Source organism: Henningerozyma blattae, chromosome 2 (assembly GCF_000315915.1).
Source record: "Henningerozyma blattae CBS 6284 chromosome 2, complete genome".
NCBI lineage: Eukaryota > Fungi > Ascomycota > Saccharomycetes > Saccharomycetales > Saccharomycetaceae > Henningerozyma > Henningerozyma blattae.
This window is the reverse complement of record NC_020186.1, coordinates 2,113,432-2,135,371: the sequence shown is the minus strand read 5'-3', so window position 1 is coordinate 2,135,371 and position 21,940 is coordinate 2,113,432. Positions and strand designations below refer to the sequence as shown.

At 34.6% G+C, this 21,940-nt stretch overlaps 10 protein-coding genes and 1 non-coding gene across 11 annotated transcripts; 8 read left to right on the top strand and 3 right to left on the bottom strand.

Moving 5' to 3' along the window:
* Positions 1-213: 213 nt before the first annotated feature.
* On the top strand, positions 214-1,977 carry TBLA0B09000 (uncharacterized protein; the record flags this gene model as incomplete). Its single annotated transcript, XM_004179186.1, has 1 exon — positions 214-1,977. One exon carries the CDS (start codon positions 214-216, stop codon positions 1,975-1,977), a length of 1,764 nt encoding a protein of 587 aa, XP_004179234.1.
* Positions 1,978-2,635: 658 nt separating this feature from the next.
* On the bottom strand, positions 2,636-2,959 carry SRP21 (signal recognition particle subunit SRP21; the record flags this gene model as incomplete). Its single annotated transcript, XM_004179185.1, has 1 exon — positions 2,636-2,959. The coding sequence occupies one exon, from the start codon at positions 2,957-2,959 to the stop codon at positions 2,636-2,638; it is 324 nt and encodes a 107-aa protein (XP_004179233.1).
* Positions 2,960-6,163: 3,204 nt separating this feature from the next.
* Positions 6,164-9,685, top strand: TBLA0B08980 (uncharacterized protein; the record flags this gene model as incomplete). Its single annotated transcript, XM_004179184.1, has 1 exon — positions 6,164-9,685. One exon carries the CDS (start codon positions 6,164-6,166, stop codon positions 9,683-9,685), a length of 3,522 nt encoding a protein of 1,173 aa, XP_004179232.1.
* Positions 9,686-10,240: 555 nt separating this feature from the next.
* Positions 10,241-11,242, top strand: OAC1 (Oac1p; the record flags this gene model as incomplete). Its single annotated transcript, XM_004179183.1, has 1 exon — positions 10,241-11,242. The coding sequence occupies one exon, from the start codon at positions 10,241-10,243 to the stop codon at positions 11,240-11,242; it is 1,002 nt and encodes a 333-aa protein (XP_004179231.1).
* Positions 11,243-11,691: 449 nt separating this feature from the next.
* Positions 11,692-12,720, top strand: SRT1 (ditrans,polycis-polyprenyl diphosphate synthase; the record flags this gene model as incomplete). The annotated part of the gene is made up of 1 exon (XM_004179182.1): positions 11,692-12,720. The coding sequence occupies one exon, from the start codon at positions 11,692-11,694 to the stop codon at positions 12,718-12,720; it is 1,029 nt and encodes a 342-aa protein (XP_004179230.1).
* On the bottom strand, positions 12,701-13,420 carry VPH2 (Vph2p; the record flags this gene model as incomplete). Its single annotated transcript, XM_004179181.1, has 1 exon — positions 12,701-13,420. The coding sequence occupies one exon, from the start codon at positions 13,418-13,420 to the stop codon at positions 12,701-12,703; it is 720 nt and encodes a 239-aa protein (XP_004179229.1).
* A 224-nt stretch (positions 13,421-13,644) lies between these two features.
* TBLA0Btrna12D lies at positions 13,645-13,716 on the top strand. Its single transcript has one exon. It is a non-coding gene; the product is annotated as a tRNA-Asp (tRNA).
* Positions 13,717-14,551: 835 nt separating this feature from the next.
* Positions 14,552-15,235, top strand: TBLA0B08940 (uncharacterized protein; the record flags this gene model as incomplete). Its single annotated transcript, XM_004179180.1, has 1 exon — positions 14,552-15,235. One exon carries the CDS (start codon positions 14,552-14,554, stop codon positions 15,233-15,235), a length of 684 nt encoding a protein of 227 aa, XP_004179228.1.
* Positions 15,236-15,835: 600 nt separating this feature from the next.
* Positions 15,836-17,668, top strand: AIP1 (Aip1p; the record flags this gene model as incomplete). The annotated part of the gene is made up of 1 exon (XM_004179179.1): positions 15,836-17,668. The coding sequence occupies one exon, from the start codon at positions 15,836-15,838 to the stop codon at positions 17,666-17,668; it is 1,833 nt and encodes a 610-aa protein (XP_004179227.1).
* Positions 17,669-18,158: 490 nt separating this feature from the next.
* On the bottom strand, positions 18,159-19,193 carry TBLA0B08920 (uncharacterized protein; the record flags this gene model as incomplete). Its single annotated transcript, XM_004179178.1, has 1 exon — positions 18,159-19,193. One exon carries the CDS (start codon positions 19,191-19,193, stop codon positions 18,159-18,161), a length of 1,035 nt encoding a protein of 344 aa, XP_004179226.1.
* Positions 19,194-20,132: 939 nt separating this feature from the next.
* Positions 20,133-21,833, top strand: TBLA0B08910 (uncharacterized protein; the record flags this gene model as incomplete). Its single annotated transcript, XM_004179177.1, has 1 exon — positions 20,133-21,833. One exon carries the CDS (start codon positions 20,133-20,135, stop codon positions 21,831-21,833), a length of 1,701 nt encoding a protein of 566 aa, XP_004179225.1.
* Positions 21,834-21,940: the final 107 nt, after the last annotated feature.

Below are 21,940 nucleotides of genomic sequence, written 5' to 3'. Positions count from 1 at the left end.
CTTCCAGCGATTCCTTCCTTTAATTAACTCCTACTTGATAAAAGGCACATTACCTAAATTTTAACGAGATAAAATTATTAATTTGAAAATAATTAAAAATATTAGAAATAATAAAAAAATATTTGAAACAATAAAAATTCATAGTTCTGGAGGCCTAGCATAACTTGTATTTGCACGGATATTCACAAAAATACAAATATAATTCTCACAAACATGTTTATTAAAGATACTATTGGACAAGACATACAGCGTGTATTCCGTAGTGATAAATCTCTGAATGTTGAAGTTCTACCTGAACCTTATGATGGTGGTAGTCAGCCAGAAGCTGTAAACTTGGCATTTTTGATAAGTTTATCTATTACTTTTACTGTCATAATGATAGTTTTAGTTGTAGCCGGGCTTTATGTTATGTTAACAGGAGAAGATGAAGATGAGTTTGATATGGAGGCAAATAATAATGGTGCCTCTCATACAAGACGTATGAGGTCCATGCATATGTTACTAGGGAAAAAGAAGCCAGGCTTGCTATTAGACTCTAGTTTCACTTCACCGGGTAGATTTGATGATGCAGAACATTTGAGAGAAAGAGAACAGACTGAGCTACCAAAAATGTCTAATTTTGAAGTTGCTTTGTATAAAAGATCTAAAGAATATAATAAGATGGTACCACCAATAATTAAAGAACTAGGTACTTATTTACACAAGAGTGATTTAAGATTTATTAAAGATCGAGGTATTCAAAGTTACTTCTTTCTACCAAGTATTAATGATAATGTTGATATAAATGGGAATTTTCTACCCAGTTTTTTGGTGCAAGATAAATTGGATATTTTGTTTACTAAGAATAATCAAAGTTCCAGTACAATTTCGAATTATCCATTACCAATAAATAAAAGGGATGCAGTTTATTTTGAAGTTAAAATTTATAAGTTTCCAAAACCTTCAAATACTATCTTTAGCATAGGTTTAGTTACCGCACCTTATCCATATTTTAGAATTCCTGGTATGTCAAAATATTCAATTGCCTACGAATCCACAGGTAAATTAAGAGTTAATAACCCATTTACCGCAAATACTTTACTACCTAAATTGCAAGAAGGGGATGTTGTTGGTTTTGGTTATCGATACAAATACGGTTCTATTTTCATCACCCATAATGGTAAAAAACTAATGGATGTAGCGGAAAATATTGCTATTGATTTATTTGTTAGTATAGGTGCAATGAATGCCTCATATACCAGAACATATACGAGAGATGGTTTATTAGAAGATCCAGATAATGTTGAACTAAGAGATGCACTATCAAACGGCCAAGATATATCATTGCCTGAAAAGCTAGATAGAACATTTGATGTTAAAGATAGTAATAATTTAGTAGAAAGTGATGAAGTTGAACTACAGGTCAATTTAGGGCAAATTGGATTTGTTTTCATTGAAGCAAATGTGAAAAAATATAGTTTTGGTAAAGTTTTTGGTGATATTGGTATTCCACCATCTTATAATGGAGAAGAAACTAAAAAAGATTTAGTTTTACAGAAGGGTGATGATCTACCACCAAATTATTTGTTCGATGATGAAGAAGTCGATGTTGGGATGTCTACAAGTAACGCAGCACTTCAAAGACAGCCAACAACAACCAATAATAGCACAGAAGGTGGGTCGTCACGTAGAGGTTTAGATTCTGGAAGAGGCACCTCTGTAACGGAATCGGATCAAAACACTGATGTTCAGTTCAATGCGAAAACAATATTAGATATGCAAAACGAAACAGATGAACAAGATGAAAATACTCCGCTTTTAAATACAGTATCTACTAATAATGATGAAAGTCATGCTGATAATAACGATAATATTAATGATGATCCCACTAGTACTTTAATAAAAAAAACACCCTCTGGGAAGAAAACAAAGAATAAAAAAATAAAAAGAAAGGTAAAAGAGGTAGAAGACATTAAGTTAGATTTTGTTAGTTCATAAATCATCCATATTAAGCTAATATTCGAGTCGTTATTATTATTCTAGGTTGTTTGTTTGTTTGTTTTTCACATCTCATCCTCATATCATATTCTTCAACACATATGTTCATATGATTCGAACATCATACTTTCTGCATCCAATTTTTAATTATTAGTATTTCCATATAATTGTTTTTCTCGTTATATTATCTTGTATCTTAGCCGATATTTGGATATATTGAACATATTCTTTATAAAACTATATGATAAATTGTATAACAGATTCTAGTAATAATTTTAAGAGATTAAGAATTTTTTGTGACAATGTTTGCGTAAAAGCATATTTTTGAAATGATTTTTAATGTAGATGATTATTTATATAATGGTTCTATATAAAATTTATGATGAAGTAGGGAGAGAGAGAATATAAAACTAAAAATTAACGTCTCTTTTTTGATTTCTTGGACTTCTTCTTGGATTTATTTGAAGAAGTATTTGCAGGCGATGAAGAATTATCATTTGGCGTTGTTGTGGTAGTGGCAGTGGATTGTGTATTCAATTTTGATTTAGATTTTTTCTTCTCTAGTTCATTTTCATCCAATTGTTTCTTGACATATTTATTGACTAGAATAGAACTGATACCTACAACATGTGCTGAATTTTTTTTTTATTTATTGGTTTCAAAACTTTATTTTTTTTTCCAATTTGGTCAAATTTATTGTTACACCTCTTGGGCCTAAAGCAGATAATAGTCTGGATACATCTTTTGTTTTTCTAGTTTCAAAAGAGTAATGAGTAGAAGTTTGGTTGTTTGTAGTAACGAAAGATACTGAATTGACTGGTTGAGTCTTCGTAGATTTTATTTGTTCATCAGTTTCTTTTTCTTTTTTATTTAGTTTGTCTTTTTTAGTCTTATAAGTGATGGTGATAGTGGAAGTGGAAGGCGATACTTGGAATAATCGTACTGAATCTTGAATATATGTGTCAATTGGTTTTACCGACATGTTATATGATTGGATGGTGATGAGGTTGTTTTTTTACTTACGTGTATTTAATATTTTTAGTTATACATCTATATATTTTCAAATTTGAATTTTTCTTGATATATTACTATAGTTTAATTTCGTCAATTCTTGAATGGGAGAATTACCCTACCTACAGTCGGATTTAGAAAAATCATTAAGACTTTCCTTTAGTTATGAAAGGAATCGAGATTTGAATAATAAGAGAGATTTGACTTGACTACTTTTATTTTTTTTAATTTATATAATATTGGAAATGTATATAATATATACGATAATGTACACGATTTTACTTTTTGCAGTAATCAATACTAATATCACCAAGTAAATTATCTAATCCAATTAAACTAGTCAGAGAGATTTTTTCATATATATTTATGTAATAATTTTTTTAATTCCAATATAATATAATATAACATCACTTCTACATATATTTATATACGGCAGTATATCCTAAAGAGGAAAAGTCCGAGGGCGCCAATCCCTTATTACTCCGTATTTTTCGCCACCGGTAAAGGGTATAAATACGGTACAAATCTTGAGATTAGAAAGAATAACCGCTTGAATTCCCGACCTTCTATTCTTTTAGAACAAGTTTAAATAAAAAAAAAAAAATTGTAATAGTCAATTGCAATAAAACTAGTCATTATGCAATTACATTTTAAATTATAACATTCTTATTACATTATGGTTTAATTTAGATAATTAAATTTATCTCATGCCTCAGTGGCGAACCTTCTGACCCAAACAAGTATTACACGTTCCACGGAAGATTCGAACCATGGAATACATAGTTATCCATTTATCCATTTTATATTGTCATTGGCATCCGCGGATATAACAGTAAGTGCCGAAGCCATTTACGTTCACCGATTTGTTATGACGCGTTAATCTGTCGTGTTGAGGTAAGCCTGATCTGGACCAATCTCAGCCATACATGGCAAAAAAACCAAAAACGGGTTACCGAACATTCTTCGGATAGCGGATATTGGCAGAGACACACACACACACCATCAAGTTCCAGAAATGGCTGCAGCACACAACCAGAGTGTGATACTAAAAAACACTGGGCTCCAGTAAAACACCGAGGAAACGTAAGTGCCTTCACATTAAGGCAGAGAGGGTCGATATTTTGGCGATCGGTATTGGGTAGTGGGTACCCTTGTGTTGTCCTGTAGTCTCTGGGTAAGCACCAGATTTGGATGATGGCTGAACCTCCGCAAGTGTAGGAAAACAGTGAAGAAAGAATCAACTACTGAAATCTCGCAAATCATAAACTGCTGGTGCTAGATCATTGGATGTGCAGGAGACGGTGCGAGACTGAACAGGTAGAACGAGTGCTTGTTAGGCATGTGTTTTTCGTTTGTTTTTTTTGTGGATTACGTTTGCAACACATAAGCCACGTATGATCCTGTAGTTGCCGCTTCTGTTCCGTACTCCTACGCTACGATCATCTTCCATTTACGACCGTTTGTTAGTTAGTTGCTTAGGCAGTGCATTAGAAGCTTACGTTTTGTCTCTTAGCTTCGGTACACTTGTTTCTAAGTGGCTTCAGGGCTCGCTCACTGAGGGCTTGCTAGAAAAACCATTTGCAATTGAAAGAAAAACAAATAAAATAAAGGTACTATTTGTAGATTTTAAACTTTAATTAGACATTGGCCTCCCTAAAAGCAGCTTGTGGTAACACTCTTTCTCTCTCATACTCAGCCCAGTAAAACAGAGCCAATTTCTATTGTTCATAGAGGCTTTAGAAATATTGCTTTGTTTAGTTTGTATTAGTACAGTGACCTATTAAATCTTATAGTTTCATCTACTATTTTCACATTCGCATTCACATTCACATTCACATTCACATTCATATTCATATTCATATTCATATTCATATTCATATTCATATCCATCTTCCATATTCATATACATATAAATCTACATAAAACTTTAACAAATACCAATTCCAGTATTCTTATACTACGGTTTCTACTTTAAGTGGAGACATCATTTCATAATATCTGGCTTTCCTTTATTTACTTAGTTTCTTATTTGATAAAGTTTCTATCGGATTCCTATTCCTTCTGAAGCGCCTGCAATACTCCGCGGATTTCTCTTTATTGATTTTTTCAATACTCACTTTTCCTCTTTACGGCTGCTATATTTCCTTAGATCAAATCAAACTAAATTATACTTAAACATTAAAAAAGGATATATAGCCTTTTTTTTTGTTTTTTTTTTTAAGATTTCCTATTCCATTACAATTTGATTGTTTCTGGAGATACTGAAATCTTCGTAACAAACTTTATTTTTCAGCTTATTACCAAGCTTAGATTTTCATAAAATCTATAAGTGCTCTAAGCCATCATTGCACTTCTAAACCCGCCACTCCAACCACTGTTTAATACACCATTGCTGTATTATACTATTGTATTATACTATTAAATCCTACCTTTTATTTATTTTTTGTTGAAACTACTTTACTTTATTTTTTTCATTTTATTAAATCAGCCGTTGTTTGGAAAATCCCTTGATCTCGTATAATAAATAATATACTAATCCAACTTAAGAATTCATTCTAAAAACATAAAACATAAAGAGAATTATTATTGCATCGTGTTGTCACATTATATTCTATTAATAGACAGCCATAAAAGGAACGAAAAAGATTGAAATATTGTTATACGATTTATAATCCAAAGTTGGATTTGTAATACAATTACCGCCTAATAAAAAGCTGTTACCGCCAGCTCAAACCGTCTACCAATTATTGTCACTGTGGTAATATCTTAGCATATCCACATACTGATTTCAATTACTTTTTCAATCTTTTTTATTTTTATTTCTTTTTTATTTCAAGTGGTCTATTATATTTATACGAATTATAGCTGATCCCCAGTCTTCAAACGTTTCAAAAGTTATAGATATGATGAAGGAACCTTCTCGTTCTTTAGATGTACCACGGTCATCTTACAGTAGTTTCCATTCCGCATTCAATGGCAGAAGAAATTCAATAAATCCAACAACACCTCAATCGTTTAATAGTAATCGAAGTAATAATAACAGTAGTAGTACTAATACTACTCCAAATTTGAATAATCGTCAGAGTACCTCCAATTTGAGCACACATTCAAAAACTTCCAAGAAAAAAAATCAAGTAAATCGAATACAGAAGAATATTTAAATTCCTTATACGATATGCAACCTTTAAGATTTAATAGAAAAAGTTTTGACTTTAGTTCTAATACTCCGCATATCCATACTCCTAATACGAATACTAATACAAATAATGGTAATAATAATAGTAGTAATAATAATAATAATAATTCAAAGTCAACTTCCACAAACGTAAGTAATAGTTTCATACATAGAACTTCGTTTTCAGAAATTAGAAAGCATTTAATTTCAATGAGTCATGAAAATCCTTTAATTAGTACAACTAATTTAGCTTCCACATCGACTCCCAAATTAAATTCAAATTCACTTAATGGTTCAATGGAGCCTACCACAATTCACAATCTTATAATGGATGAAAATGTATTAAGTAATAGTGCAACATCTAACAATAGAGATATTTTAAGTATATTAGATATCGATCAATTTGAAGATTATTTAGCAGATCCACATTATATTAAAGTCATAAAAAAGAAAAAGGATGCAAAGTTATTTAGAAGATATTTCTTGGCTCAAGAATTACTTAATACAGACCATGATTTATTATCACATAATACAAATACTAGTATTAACAGTAGTGCATATACAAACGGTACTAATTTTACAATAGATTCAAATCCATTGTTACCTACTTTTAGTAATAATAATCTTTCGCCAACCCGTAGTGCATCAAATAATACGCCATCAAAACGAAAAAGAGGTAATTCCATGGCAACTGTTAATTCAGAAAGCCCAATTAATGCAATTTGGTCGACAAAATTTAGTTTAGATGGAAAGTTTCTCTCGACATGTGGTAAAAATGGTGTTATTAAAATTTGGAAAGTTGTTGGATCTCCAGTGGAAAGATTGGAAATGGATTTATTGACTTCAATTGAAACCTCTAGTGGTTCAACGCTTCTAAATAATAATAATAGCAATAATAACAATAATAATAGCAATGTTACCACTAGTAATAATAACCCATCTTCAACAACCAAAGCATTAGGTCTAGGTATTCAAAGTACATTAAAAATGGAGCTTTCATTAAGTAATACAAGTTCAAATACTTTATTTAATACAAACACAAATAATAACTCTACAAATTCTCATTCAAATTCAAATACTGATACAAATTCTAACATACAAAATAATAATGGTAACAAAAACTCAACAGGAATTGATGACCTAATAAATAATAATTCAAATATTGATAATTTAACAAATAATCCAAATGATGAAGTAGCAAAAACAACTAATAATCTTTATGCTCCAGTATTCCACCCTTTACCATTTAAAATATATAGTGAACACTTAAGAGATATTTTGGATTCCGATTGGTCTAAAAATAATTTTTTATTGAGTGCATCAATGGATAAAACTGTAAAAATATGGCATATGAATAGATCTAATTCTTTAAAGACATTCAAGCACCCAGACTTTGTTACAAGTGTTAAATTTTGTCCAAATGATGATAGATTTTTTATATCGGGATGTTTAGATCATGTTGTTAGATTCTGGTCAATTATTGAAAATGAAGTAACTTTCCAATTTAATGCACAAGATTTAATTACCTCTATAGCAATTTCGCCTGATAAAGATGGGAAACTAACTATTATATCAACTTTTAATGGGTTTATCCATATACTTTGGACAAACGGATTACGTTTAATTGCTACTTTCCACATCACTGATAAACAAACTCATGATAAATCTTTATTTAGTATGGATACTTTGCTGAATCTTAATAATAATTCAGATCCTAATTTGCAACGGAAATTTAAACTTGATTTAAATAGTCATAGTGGTCCAAGAATAACTGATGTCCAATGTTTTAGTGAATTTATAAATACTAATGACGATAGAACTTCAACTTTGAAAGATTCTTCCAACGTAGATAATCAAAGTAGTAAAAAAGATATAAAAAGTTTAAATCTCAAGTTATTGGTTACTTCAAATGATTCAAGAATACGATTGTTTGATTTAAACTCATTAAAATTGATGGAAGTTTTAAAAGGTTTCAATAACACTTCAGCATCGCAAAATAGGCCATTCTTGTTAGTGAATACAGAAAACTTGCCCCCTTTAGTAATATGTGGTAGTAATGATAATTCTGTTTATGGATGGAAATTACAATCTATGCAAAGGAATCTTCAACAAACACATCAATTACAACAACAGCAACAGCAACAGCAGCAAATGGAAAAGCAAGCACATGTAGATTCTAAGAAAAAAAATACTTTGACAAGATCAAGGAGTTTGAAATCTTTATTACTAAGAAAAAGTAAAAGTCATGGTAGCGATTCTAATAGTGAATCTCCATCTCGTAACCGTCATTTACCAAACCCCTTAAAAATATTACCTATCATAAATAACGGTCAAGCTCTCCGGAATAGTTCATATGTTACATTCAAAGCACATCAATCACCAGTAACTACAGCTGTCTTAGCTCCAAGTGGGGCTTGTAAGAGACTAAGTTTATCAAATGATTTAATATGTGAATTATATTCGAAATACTATAAAGATAGTTTAAAATACGGTACTCCTGATGATGATTTAAACCATGATAGTCATCGCAGTCATCATAGTAGTAGTAATAGCCATCGTACTGGTAGTAATCATCATCAAAATAATAGCAATAAGAATAGTAATGGTCAGCATAGCACTATATTTAATGGTACAACTAAGGTAAATCAAGGTAATTTGCCAAATATGAAAGATATTATTGGAGATATCTTAATTACTACTGATAATCAAGGAAATATACGTATTTTTAGAGCAGATATGCCAGATTCAATAAGAAAAATCATTTTGGAACATTTACATAATTACAAGATTCATCAGCAACATTTGCATACACTACAACAACAAGTTAAAGCTCAATCTTCGACTCCAAATCATATTCCACAGTCAGGGAAATCACAAACACCACAACAAAAGCAATGCATAGCATGTGATATTATTAGAAACGGTTCAACTTTAAGGAAAAATCTCAAATTTAGTAGCAGTTCTGATTCTCTTGTAAGTACTAGTAGTAATAGCAGTCCTGTGAATAATCCCAATAATTCAGGATCCAATATTCCGTTATCTCTAAGAGGATCGCCGTACAGAAGCGCACATTCTAAATCTGCGATATTTTCAGATCAAATGGGAGTTTCTTCTAGACCTAAACTAAATGGGACTAAAAGTACCACGAATATAAATGGTAATGAATTAAATAATCAAGGAAGCATTACTAATAGCAGTACTATCAAAAGATCAGAGAGTTTGATATCAGTTGCTAATCCCAATTCTAGCTTAATATCCCTTACTCCCGTTAATTCGGAAGTAGTTGTTACAAACACGTATAATAATACAAGTAAAACGGTAAGCCCAACAGCAAGATCAAAATCTACCACAAATGGAGTTACGAATACTAATATCATTGTAAATGATGAAGGGATTACAATCAGCCCATTACCCAAGCTTCAATGTACTGTTTGTGATGGTACTAAGTTTCGTAAGTTGCCAAACAATAAAACAGGTTATTACTGTATTGATTGTGGAACAATTCTTAATAAATTACGTTAGCTTAAAATTTAATTGGATTAATTTAAAAATCAAAAAATGGTTATTTAAGATAAGTTTAAAATAGATCCAATTATTTCTCACTTTAGTAAGATATTTCTAAGGTATAATCCACTTAGAATGAATATTACCGAAACAGTGGCCAATTCTAGGCAGTCATTTGATGGGGGTTTTTCGTAAAATTTAAAAGTTTAACCAACTAAGTAAGTATTATCGATACATTCGAGCGGGAAAAAAATTTATAAGAGCGAAACCGGCCAGGACGACTCACACACATCAGCATTAAAAAAAAAAATTCAAAAGCGTCGTGAATCCCTTTCCATAATTTTGGAGTAAACAAGATGACGTATAAGATACATATTTAAAGCATGCATTTACGTGTATATATAAATATATATATATATATTATGAATATATATAAAAATAAAAAAATATGCATTTTATTTAAACATTTATACGTGGATATGATTAACTGCATTCACTTCCAGTAATGCAACAATAAAAAAAATAATAGTAATAACAATCGAAATTTAAAAGTGTTAATCAGTTTCATAGAAAATGAAAAATAATGGCAACGAAAAAATAGAGATCAGTAATGTGGGATCTTTCATGGCAGGTGGTTTAGCAGCATGTATAGCTGTTACATTGACAAATCCTATTGAAGTGGTGAAGACAAAGATGCAACTTGCTTCTAAACATACACATTCAGGAGCTAAAGTTTTACAAAGTGCTGTCAATAATAGTGTTCAAGTCATTTCTCGAAATCCTATTAAAGTAATGAGCGACACTTGGAAAGCAGGTGGTATGAGAGCTGTTCAAAGGGGTTTGATTGCCGCATATTTATACCAATTAAGTATGAATGGTATAAGGTTAGGGCTATATGGGCCTGTTGCACAGGAAGTACCAGCTATGGTAGCAGGTGCTATTGTAGGCTCTGCAGGTGCATTTTTTGGAGCTCCTTTACAACTTGCCAAGACTAGATTACAAGCGCAAGCATTACATTCAGGAACAAAATCTACACATAAAGGTGGAGCATGGGTTGTACTTAAAAATGTATATGCAGCAAGAGGTATTACTGGGTTATGGAGAGGTGTTAATGTAGGTATGGTTAGATGTACTGCTGGTTCATGTGTTCAACAACCTGCATATTTTGCTGTTAAAGGATGGTTTAGTAATAAATATGGTTGGAAAGATAGTATACCTTTACATTTTCTTTCTAGTGCCATTGCTGGTTTGGCAGTTGGGTTTGCCATTAACCCTTGGGATGTTGTATTAACTCATATGGTAGCTCATCCTGGTAGTAGTAAAGGTGGGATGATCGCATGTATGGCAAATATTATTACACATGAGGGACCTATGGCATTATTTAAAGGTATTGAAGCTCAATTATTAAGGATTGCACCTCATACAGTTCTATGTTTGGTATTTTTGGAACAAACAAAACGTTATATTGGAACTTTTGAAAATAAAATTCATAAATCTTCTAAATTTGAAGCTGCAGAACCTTTAGCAATTATTACACCATCAAATATCAAAGTCAACTCAACTGACATTGCATAATTTTCCAAAAATAAAAAAACATAAAAAAATATAATAAAAGCAAAAAAAAGACAAATCAAAAAGACAAATCAAAAAGAAAAAAATAAAAATAAAAATATTTATAGATAGACAATCCAATATTATTATATTTATATATTGGGAAAGACAAATTAAAAAAATTAAACCTAAAAAATATATTCAACTTAAATACATATATATATATATATATTCTAATAGCATAATTTTTTTTTTAAACAAAACCCTGAAAAAAGAAATCCTCGAGCGTATGTAAAAGGCGCTACCTGAATATGCTGACGACGGATATTCGGAGTTTTGAAGATTCTCTTTTAGTAAGGTCAAGAGATTTACTTGAGGATTTGCAAATGTATATAAAGGAATTGATTTCGAATTGATTTAGAAGTTAAAAAGACAATATTTTTATCTAATTTAATGCATCAAGGTAAATAAAAATGATTTTATTTTTAAGACAATTAATAAAGAATATTATTGATACAATAATTGCAATACAACAAAATATTGATACCAACATTCATTTATTATTATTTAAATATAATCAAGTCATAATAGGGCCTGTTAAAAAATCGTCGATTTTTTTGACGATCCATTCTAGATTTCAAACTGTTTTAATTAATATTTTGAAATTAGGACCTATTCCAGAGCATGTATCATTTATTATGGATGGTAATAGAAGGTATGCTAAATCCAATAATTTACCCTTAAAGAAAGGTCATGAGGCTGGTGGGATTCGACTTCTATCATTATTATATTTCTGTAAAAAAGTTGGGATTAATTGTGTATCTACATATGCATTTTCTATTGAGAATTTTAATCGACCAAAGAATGAAATTGATCTTTTAATTAAATTATTCAATAATAAGATTGACGAGTTTTTAAAGAGATCCAATGATATTAGCGACCAATTGTATGGAGCTAATTTAAAGATTGTGGGGAATGTTAAATTATTATCGGAAGAATTACAAGTGAAAATTCAAAATTTAAATGAAAAATGTGATAATTCTAAAGAGGATAAATCCACTCAATTCACAGTATATGTTTGTATGCCATATACATCGAGAGATGATATATATAATACCATTAATAAAACGGTACAAACAACCACTGATAGTTCCACGATCAATGTGGAAAGTTTCACCAAATCGATGTATTTAAAGGATTTTTCTAATGAATGTGACATTTTGATTCGTACGAGTGGACATCGTCGATTAAGTGATTATATGTTGTGGCAAACACATAATAATAGTTCTATTTATTTTTCTAAATATTTATGGCCTGATTTCAATTTTTTCCAATTATTTTTAATCTTATTGAATTGGTCATTTTTCACCTCGATTTCCAGATTTTATTCGCATGCGATGAATAATGATACTACCATTTCGTTCACCAAGAAAAAGGGAATCAATCTCAATGACTTGCCTCCCCCACCAAAGAGTATTTCTATTACGGGGAGTTCTGAGTGAAACCGTATTGCCATGTGCAAGGAGAGGGGGGGGGAGAGAAGGAGAGGAGCAATTCACAATTTTTGAATAATTTTTTTTTTTCAATTTTATTTTTTTCTTTAAATTTAGCTTCATCAATTTTTCTTAAATAACTATTATATACCACGATATCAGCTATCAATACTAATATACCGAAAAACAAACATAACAAGACTCTAATTTCGAGTTGAATATTTGACGTCCAATACCAAATTGCCACGACAACAGACAAACAACTGACAAGGATGTTGAAGATTGTGGTGACTTGTTCTTTGATCTCTCTATTGATTTGAGCTAGGGATTGAGTGTTGTTGTCATTGGCATTATGTAGGTTATTTTTACGAACCATATTTTGATATTCATTTTCCTCCAATTGTAATTTCAAAAGATTTAATTGATTTTTGAATTCAGGCGTATAATTTGCACCTGGGATTTTTTTTGGAGATTGAGAAACGAAATGCGTGTTTGTTAGATAATCTTTAATACAGTTGTGTTTATCATTTCGGCGGGTTAGATAATTTTTATAAATTAATAATAAATCATTGGGAGAGATTTTTTTTGTATTGATGATTGATTTGATTTTGTCTATTGAAAGAGATGAAGTTGGGGTGAAATTTTTTTCATCTTTAATCAATTGAATCAAATCTGATTCCAAGTTTTTATTCAAACTTAATTGAAACATTTTTAAATTGTGTGTGTGTGTGTGACTCTCTCTGTGTCTCGCTCTCTTTTTGCCTTTTCTTTTTTTTCAGTATTACCTATTATTATTATTATTTAAATGAAATACTAGATTAAACAGAAAAAAAGAAAAAAAAATAGCAAAATAAATGGTCAGTTTCCACATGGCACATGCTATTGCACTGCCCCTCTCATTATATTCCCATCGCTCCCCCTCGACAAATAGTATCCCCGATAGTTTAATGGTTAGAATGGGCGCTTGTCGCGTGCCAGATCGGGGTTCAATTCCCCGTCGAGGAGATTTTATTTTTGCAAAATTCTGTTTTTCTTGGAAAACCACTCCACCCCACCGCGCTTACCCTTTCGGGACGGCACACCCATCCATTCCCTATCTGATCATTCCCAATCGGTCCTTACTATATAGGCCCCTAATCGTAATAGCATTTCCCTAATTGAATTTTCCCTATTGGCATTTTCCCGAGCTGCATTTCTTTTGCCACAGAAATCTCACGCCGCCAGCCGTATGTGTTTCCGCATTAGGAAGTTCTTGTGTGGGGGAATGCCGATCCGCACATTCCGCGGATCCCGGGTCGGTCGAGAAAACAAGCCGTGGGAAAAGCAATAGCAATAGCAATAGCAATAGCAATACTACAAGCAATTTTGTTGGACCATTATATTTTTCAGCCTCCAGTTTCCAGTTTCCAGTATTTTTTCACTCAAACGGGCTTAGCACGGCTGTCTGTGACACCACGGCTTTTCCGCATTGCTTCCGCGCGGCTTTTACAGATCGTATCAAATCGGCGTATCAAATTATCGTAGTGTATCGATTTGTCGTATCGATTTGTCGTATCGATTTTAGCTTCACTTTCGGCTTAGGTTTCGGCCTCGGCACAAAATATGATTTTATTTTCTATTTTTTTCTACTGAAATCATAGCGGTGCACAGATGTACAGGGTAACCCCGTGGCTCCAACTGAGTACCAACTGGGTACCAACTTAATTATTATTTTATTATTTTTTTGTCCCATCTCACAAAGGCTATTTAAGAGAGCTTGAAAAAAAAAGTCTCAGTCCTTGAGGGCAGTCCTCGAGGGCCTCCTCGTATTGTCAAACATTAACAACAGATTCAGCACACAATGTACGGCCCGCAGACATCCCTGCAGCACTCACCACTGCACTCGGTTAGGAAACTCGCTGCGCACAGGGCCACCCCTAAAAAGCTCAGGCCAAACGGTGATATCACGTGTGTGTGCACGTGCATGTGCAAGAAGAAGCCTTCGGTGGCCACGCGGCTGCGGGGGCTTTTGCAGAGGGCATGCGCACGTGACGCAGACACGCAGTTGCAATTGCAAGGGGAATTGCAAGGACAATCCCAATCTTACTCCCAATTACGTCATACACATGCAACAGTCCCAGCAGCGCTGGCGCTTAGCGAGTGTTCTTCGATCTTTTCTGTGGACGAGTTACTGGCCGTGTCGGCCGATGACGACACGGGCAGTCTCGGGGCCGAGCTCGGCTCCGATCTCGATTGTGATTTACGTGCCGGGATCGACGAGCTGGTCTCGTTGTCCAGCACGTGCTCACACACGCGCACGTGCTACGAATTTTTCGACAAGGAAAAAGAAACGCAGCGGGAAAAGGAAACGCAGCGGGAAAAAGAAACGCAGGACGTGGATCCAAGAGCACGTGCGCGTGCATCTGGAAACAACCTCAATTACAGTTACGGATGTCCTTGTCCACTGGGTTTCGATCCAGATTTGGATGAAAGATTGATTCAATATTTCGATTCCACATTGACTAATTTCTTGGAATTAGAATAATCGCATACCAATGGTGTGCTGCGACGCGTTGCAAACTACATATGATACTCTTTTTGACTTTTCTTATTAAGCATATAATATTCCTCTTACATTTCATCATTCTATAATTATTTATCGTCTTTTATTTTTAATTAAACATTTTTGTCTTTTCTCCCTTTGTATTTATAATTTTGTTACTGGCATATACATTTGCGTAATTGTTAAATTATGGGAAAATTTACCACTAAACAATAATTAACAGTTGCAATTGCAATATCATTAGAATCTTTTTTACAATTTGTAACACCAGTAACAGACATCCCATCTTGAAAACCTGATGATGGTTGTATAGTACCACTGATACCATTCTGTTTTTACAACTCAACTTTGTATTCCTATGCACTGCCCTATGCATTGCCCTTTTCACTGCCCTGTCGTTTCCCTGAGTTTGTTTTCGGAAGTGGATGAAATTTAATATTGGGAAAAAAACACACCTTACAAATAACCTTACTTTTCAACTTGAATTAATCACAATCACACAATCACACAATCACAATCACAATCACACAATCACAATCACAATCACACAATCACAATCACACAACCCCACTCAAGCTACAAATGCCCTCGATACAATTAAAATCAATCATCCCTCCACAACCTTCTACGGAAAGAAACTTCACCACTCATCTTTCCTACAATGAATCTACAAATTCCATCGCTTACCCTTCAGGGAAATCAGCGTTCATTAGATCATTGGACCCTACAACCCCCGATGTGATTCAATTCACAGGCCATGGTTCTTCGAATGTCACCGTGGTTAAATTTTCTCCAAATTCTCAATATATTTGTTCAGGTGATGAATCAGGTAAAGCTATTGTTTGGAGTTGGTTCAAAGAAAATGATGTTATCGAATTCAATATCAAATCTGAATTCCAAGTCCTTGCTGGTAGAATCAACGATATTTCTTGGGATTTCGAAAGTAAAAGATTATGTATTGTTGGTGAAGGTCGTGATAAATTTGGGACGTTCATTTCATGGGATTCAGGTAATTCCCTAGGTGAAATCTCGGGCCATTCTCAAAAGATTAATGCTTGTCATTTCAAACAATCAAGACCAATGAGAGCCGTTACCGTGAGTGATGATAGTTCTGTTGTGTTTTACGAAGGCCCACCTTTCAAATTTTCTTCAAGTGATAGATCCCATCATGATAATGGGAAATTCATCAGAGATGTGAAATTCTCCCCCAATGAAGGTGAATTCTTCATCTCTGTAGGTTCAGATAGAAAGATTGCATGTTTCAATGGTAAGACAGGTGAATTTATTAAATTGATTCAAGATGAAAACGATCCTGTACAAGGTGGGATCTTTGCATTATCATGGGTCAATACAACTCAATTCGTCACAGCAAGTGCAGATGCAACAGTTAGATTATGGGATGTTAATGAATCGAAAGTTTTACAAAAATGGACTAGTCCAGAACCTACTTTAAATAATCAACAAGTTGGGGTTGTTGTTGCCAAGGATAATACAATCATTTCACTGGAATTGGATGGTACTTTGAATTTCTTCCAAATTGGTCAAGAGAGGCTTGTTAAGAAGATTAGAGGTCATCAAAAAGCAATTACTTCATTAGCAGTCTCACCATTAATTACAGGTTCATATGATGGTAAGATCATGTCATGGTCTCCTAAAACACAATCATTTGATCAACATAATAATTTAATCATTTCTATTGATAATTCTAACCCGGATGGATTTTCCAGTGTTTCATGGGATGATACTTTGAAACGTAATGGTAAGACTCTTTATAATTTTGAATCTCAACCCAAGATTGCAGCAAGTAATAAAGATGGTATATTGGCTATTGTCACCATGGATAACACATTACTTGTTTTACAAAGTGATACAGGTTCTAAATTGAATTCTCTTCAATTGAAGGAACCTTGCTCCAGTGTTACCATTAGTAGCAAGTTAATTGCTGTTGGATATGAATCGAGTAAAAATGTGGAAATCTTTAATGCTACTGATTTATCAGTTAGTCATTTATTGAAAAATACACCAACAAATGTCTCTTCATATCTTTCAATTTCTCCAAATGAAAAATTTATTGCAGTAGGTGATGTTATGGGTAAGATTATTCTTTATGATATGGAAACAAGAGATGTCAAAACTTCAAGATGGGCTTTCCATACCAGTAGAATTACAGACATCGATTGGTTAACTGCCGAAGAGGGAGCTGATGATGATGATGATGATGATGAAGGGTTTGTGGTTACTGGTTCTTTAGACACAAATATAATCATTTATTCAGTAAAGAGACCTATGAAAAATATCAAATATTTAAATGCTCACAAAGAGGGGATCAATTCTATTAAATGGGATGGTAAAGATACATTTGTTAGTGTGGGGAAGGATTCTTGTATCAAGAATTGGAAAGTGGATTTTGATTAAACTGGATGTAACGTTTAGGCGTAAGCAAAACAAAACAAACCCTCTCTTTCTCAATATATAATTTTTTTATTAATATGACATCGGTGTTAATCCTTTTGATGATACCATATATTGTGAATAATACATATATCGTACATAATACATATATCGTACATACATACATATATCGTACATACATACATACATATATATCGGAGTGAAAGATTTACAATGACATCAGCCGAGACCCTTTTTGATTGTGCTTCGGCTTTTAAAATAACTCCGGTATCCTCACACGATTAAGTAATTTCACAATTAAATTTCACAATTAAAAAAAAGGAAAATAGACTATTGAATATAAAATAAAATAAAAACAGACATACGGAGATATATATATATATATATATACATAAAGTATTAACTATGTGAAACATAATGGTAATAAGTCCGGAAGTCCGGAAGTCCGGAAATTCGAAAGTCCGGAAGTTCGAAAGTCCGGAAGTATAATCGATCAAACATGTTCATAACGATCACCTTGTGTAACAAAATTTTTCAAAAATTCATTAATCTTGTTAAACTCATCTTGCGTGATGACACTTTTTGTAATATCGAAATTTTCAGTGACTTTCTCTACTGTTGATCCACTTGGGATTGGAATGAATTTACAATTGTTATAAACGGAGTTCCATTGTTTGATCCAAGCCAATGCCAATTGGACAGTGGAGATTTGTGGGGATCTATCTTTAAGAATATCATTTTTCAAGAAGTGGACCAATTCCATGTTTTTCTCATAAGCAGGCCCATTGAATCTTTTCATATTCTTTCTGATATCACCATCGGGCAATGTCGATCCATCTTTGACTTGTTCCGATAATAGACCTCTGCCCAATGGTGAATAACAGATGATGATTAATCCCAAAGAATCACAAAGAGCCACGGTCCCATCATCCATGATTTGAGTAGAGAATAAAGAAAATTCCAATTCTACACAAACAAGATATTTGGCAAAACCTTGGTGAATATCTTTGATTTGTGGTAATGTCACTTCACTTAGAGAAATGGCACCGATCCATTCATTTTCAATACCTTTCACTAGAGCATCGAACGTTTCCTTTGGATAAGAGGAACCTTCTGGGATAATAGTGGCGTCTATTCTGGCGACTTCAAAAATATCAATATATCCACCCATGGCATCATAACAATTCTTGATGGATTTCAAAACATCATCGTATTTGCCCTGAGCGACGAATTTTTCCATATCAAGACCACCTTTCACAGAGATGATGATACAAGACCTCAAGTCCGGGTACTTGGCGAAGAATTCCTTGATCAATTGCAAATTGACTCTATTGGGACCATAGAACTCACCTGCGTTGAAGAAGATTTTTTTATCTTTGTTCAACGACTTCTGCAACATGACAGCTTGATGCATGGTGCGTAGTTGGTTTTCTCTGCTTGGAGGGTCTGGTCTCCAAGTAAGACTCATTAGGCCGTAGCCTGTATCAATGGAGCGTAAATCTTTTTTAATTTGTTCAACTTTGGACATTGTGAGGGGGGGTGCTAGTGTATTTGTGTATATGCGTATTTGCGTATTTGCGTAGTGTGCTTCTTCTTACATTGTAGTATGAACTTCCCATCTCTGCTCTCCCTTGGCTTGCTTTTTATATGAAACGTTTTTCATCTCTTCACCTCCAAGGTGATGACGATAGATGTGCTTGCATCTGCCTGCACTTGCGCCTGCACCCGTCTCGATCTTGCAAAGATTGCATCTGTACCCAAAATACACAGGGTATTTTGAAGTGGCCCACAGCACTCGGCCGAGCAACGGCCAATTTCCCGAGCCCTGCGCCGAGGAAAAAAGGCAACCTCGGCCGAGCTGCTCTCGGCCGAGCTGACACCATGTTGCTCCATATTGCTCCACTTATACCCGCGGCTCTAACTCTCTCCCGCCGTGCACCACCGCCCGCACACCACCACCTGTACCCTGCCGTGCACCACCCGTGCACCACCCCGCACCAACCGTGCCCCCAGCACACCACGTGCCGTCGGCGTTAACGGCAAGCCCGGTCCGGTCCGGAACACGCCACTCCGGCACACCACCAAGCCGCCCCAAAAAAAAGCAACGGGCGGCCCCTGGACAGATCGCGCCGCGATAAGCCCGCCCAGACCACCGCGCACCAAACCAGCTGCTCCGCACGGCGCACACTCTCTCCGTCCGCGGCCGCTGGCCCGCAGGCTATAAAAGAAGGTCATTCCTTGCTTCCGCTAGCAAATCCTGCCCACGCCAGCCACAGATCCCGTGTGATCAATTAATTAAATTAAGTTTTCAATTACTGTCTGCTCAATTGCTGTCCTCTCTATCCACGTTTCTTCTTTGACTCTTTGACTCTTTGACTCGATCTTTTGACTCGATCTCTTTCCTTTTTTTTCCCAGTTTCCTTTTTGACACATACCAATTGTCAAATAGATTTATTAATATTTGCACATGCACGCCGCGCCACTAAATCCCGTCTGGCGCTCAGTTTTGCGCCAGTGTCACAAATCCGTGTCTCTGTGTAACAATGCATTGGTGTCCAAACAGATGCTTCAAAGGGCTAATGCCAATGCAAGATCGTTCGCCACATACAGACCATTGTTGAATGAATCTTCTTCTTCGTCGTCAGCTTCGTTGACTACCAAGGCAAAACCTCTTTACAAACGTATCATTAGCAAGACTTTGTGGACCACTGCCATTGTGGCAGCCCTTGGTGTGTCCTTCATATCATATTCCATCTATAGAGAAGCCAACCCAAAGAAACAAATCCCTCAGTCCAGCACTTTCCCCAATGGATCCAAGAGAAAGACTTTGATCATTCTTGGTTCTGGTTGGGGGTCCATCACTCTTTTGAAGAGTTTGGACACCACTCTGTACAATGTTATTGTGGTTTCGCCAAGAAACCATTTCCTGTTCACTCCATTGTTGCCCTCTACCCCTGTGGGTACTGTTGAGATGAAGTCTATCATCGAACCGGTCAGATCTGTTGCTAGAAGATGTCCCGGGGAAGTCCACTATTACGAGGCCGAAGCCTCTGATATTGATCCAGTCAATAAAAAAATTACCGTCTTGCCCGTGTCGTCGCCTAACTCTACTGCGATCGAGTTAGATTACGATTATTTGGTGGTTGGTGTTGGTGCTCAATCCAATACTTTTGGTATCCCTGGTGTTTATGAAAATGCTTCCTTCTTGAAAGAAATCTCCGATGCTCAAGAGATTAGACAAAAGATTATGGCTTCCATCGAAAACGCAATCTCCTTGCCACAGGGGTCTGAGGAAAGAAAACGTCTCTTGTCATATGTTGTTGTTGGTGGTGGTCCCACCGGTGTAGAATTTGCTGCAGAGTTGAAAGATTATATCGACGAGGATTTGAATAAATGGGTTCCGGGCATTTCCAAGGAAATCACTGTTACATTAGTAGAAGCCCTACCAAATATCTTGAATATGTTTGACAAGTCTTTAGTCCAGTATGCTGAAGAGTTGTTCCGTAAGGAGAAAGTAGAATTACAATTGAAATCCATGGTCCAAAAAGTAGACTCGACAAAAGTCACCATGAAATGTGACAACAACGAAATCAAAGAATTGCCCTACGGGTTACTGGTCTGGGCCACAGGGAATGGTCAAAGACAAGTCACCAAGGATTTGATGGCCAAAGTTGACAAGCAAGATTCAAGACGTGGTCTCTTGATCAATGAGAAATTGCAATTGTTGGGCCACGAAGATTCCATCTTTGCCATTGGTGATTGTACTTTTCATCCAGGTCTTGTCCCTACTGCAGAAGTCGCCCATCAAGAAGGTGAATACCTGGCTGATCAATTCAAACATCTTTATAAATTGGACCAAGTGAAATATGAAATCTCCACTACTAAGGACTCATCCAAATTGACCTCCTTAAATAATAAGTTGACCAAACTAGAAAACTCGGCCGATGACTTCAAATTCGTTCATAGAGGCGCTCTTGCCTATTTGGGTAGAGAAAAGGCCATTGCAGATTTGTCCTTTGGTAATTCAAAATATACTTCTTCAGGCTCTTTCACATTCTTGTTCTGGAGGTTTGCTTATTTGAGTATGTGCATTTCTTTTAGAAATAGATATTTGATCTTTATGGATTGGGTCAAGATGAATATCTTGGGTAGAAATTCCTCGGTTTAATAAGTATAAGTGTTGACTAATCACAATTGATAGAGATTCCTCGTTGTGATGATGCAGTGCAATACGCAGCGCAATACGCAGTGCAGTGCAGTCACAACGCGACTTCA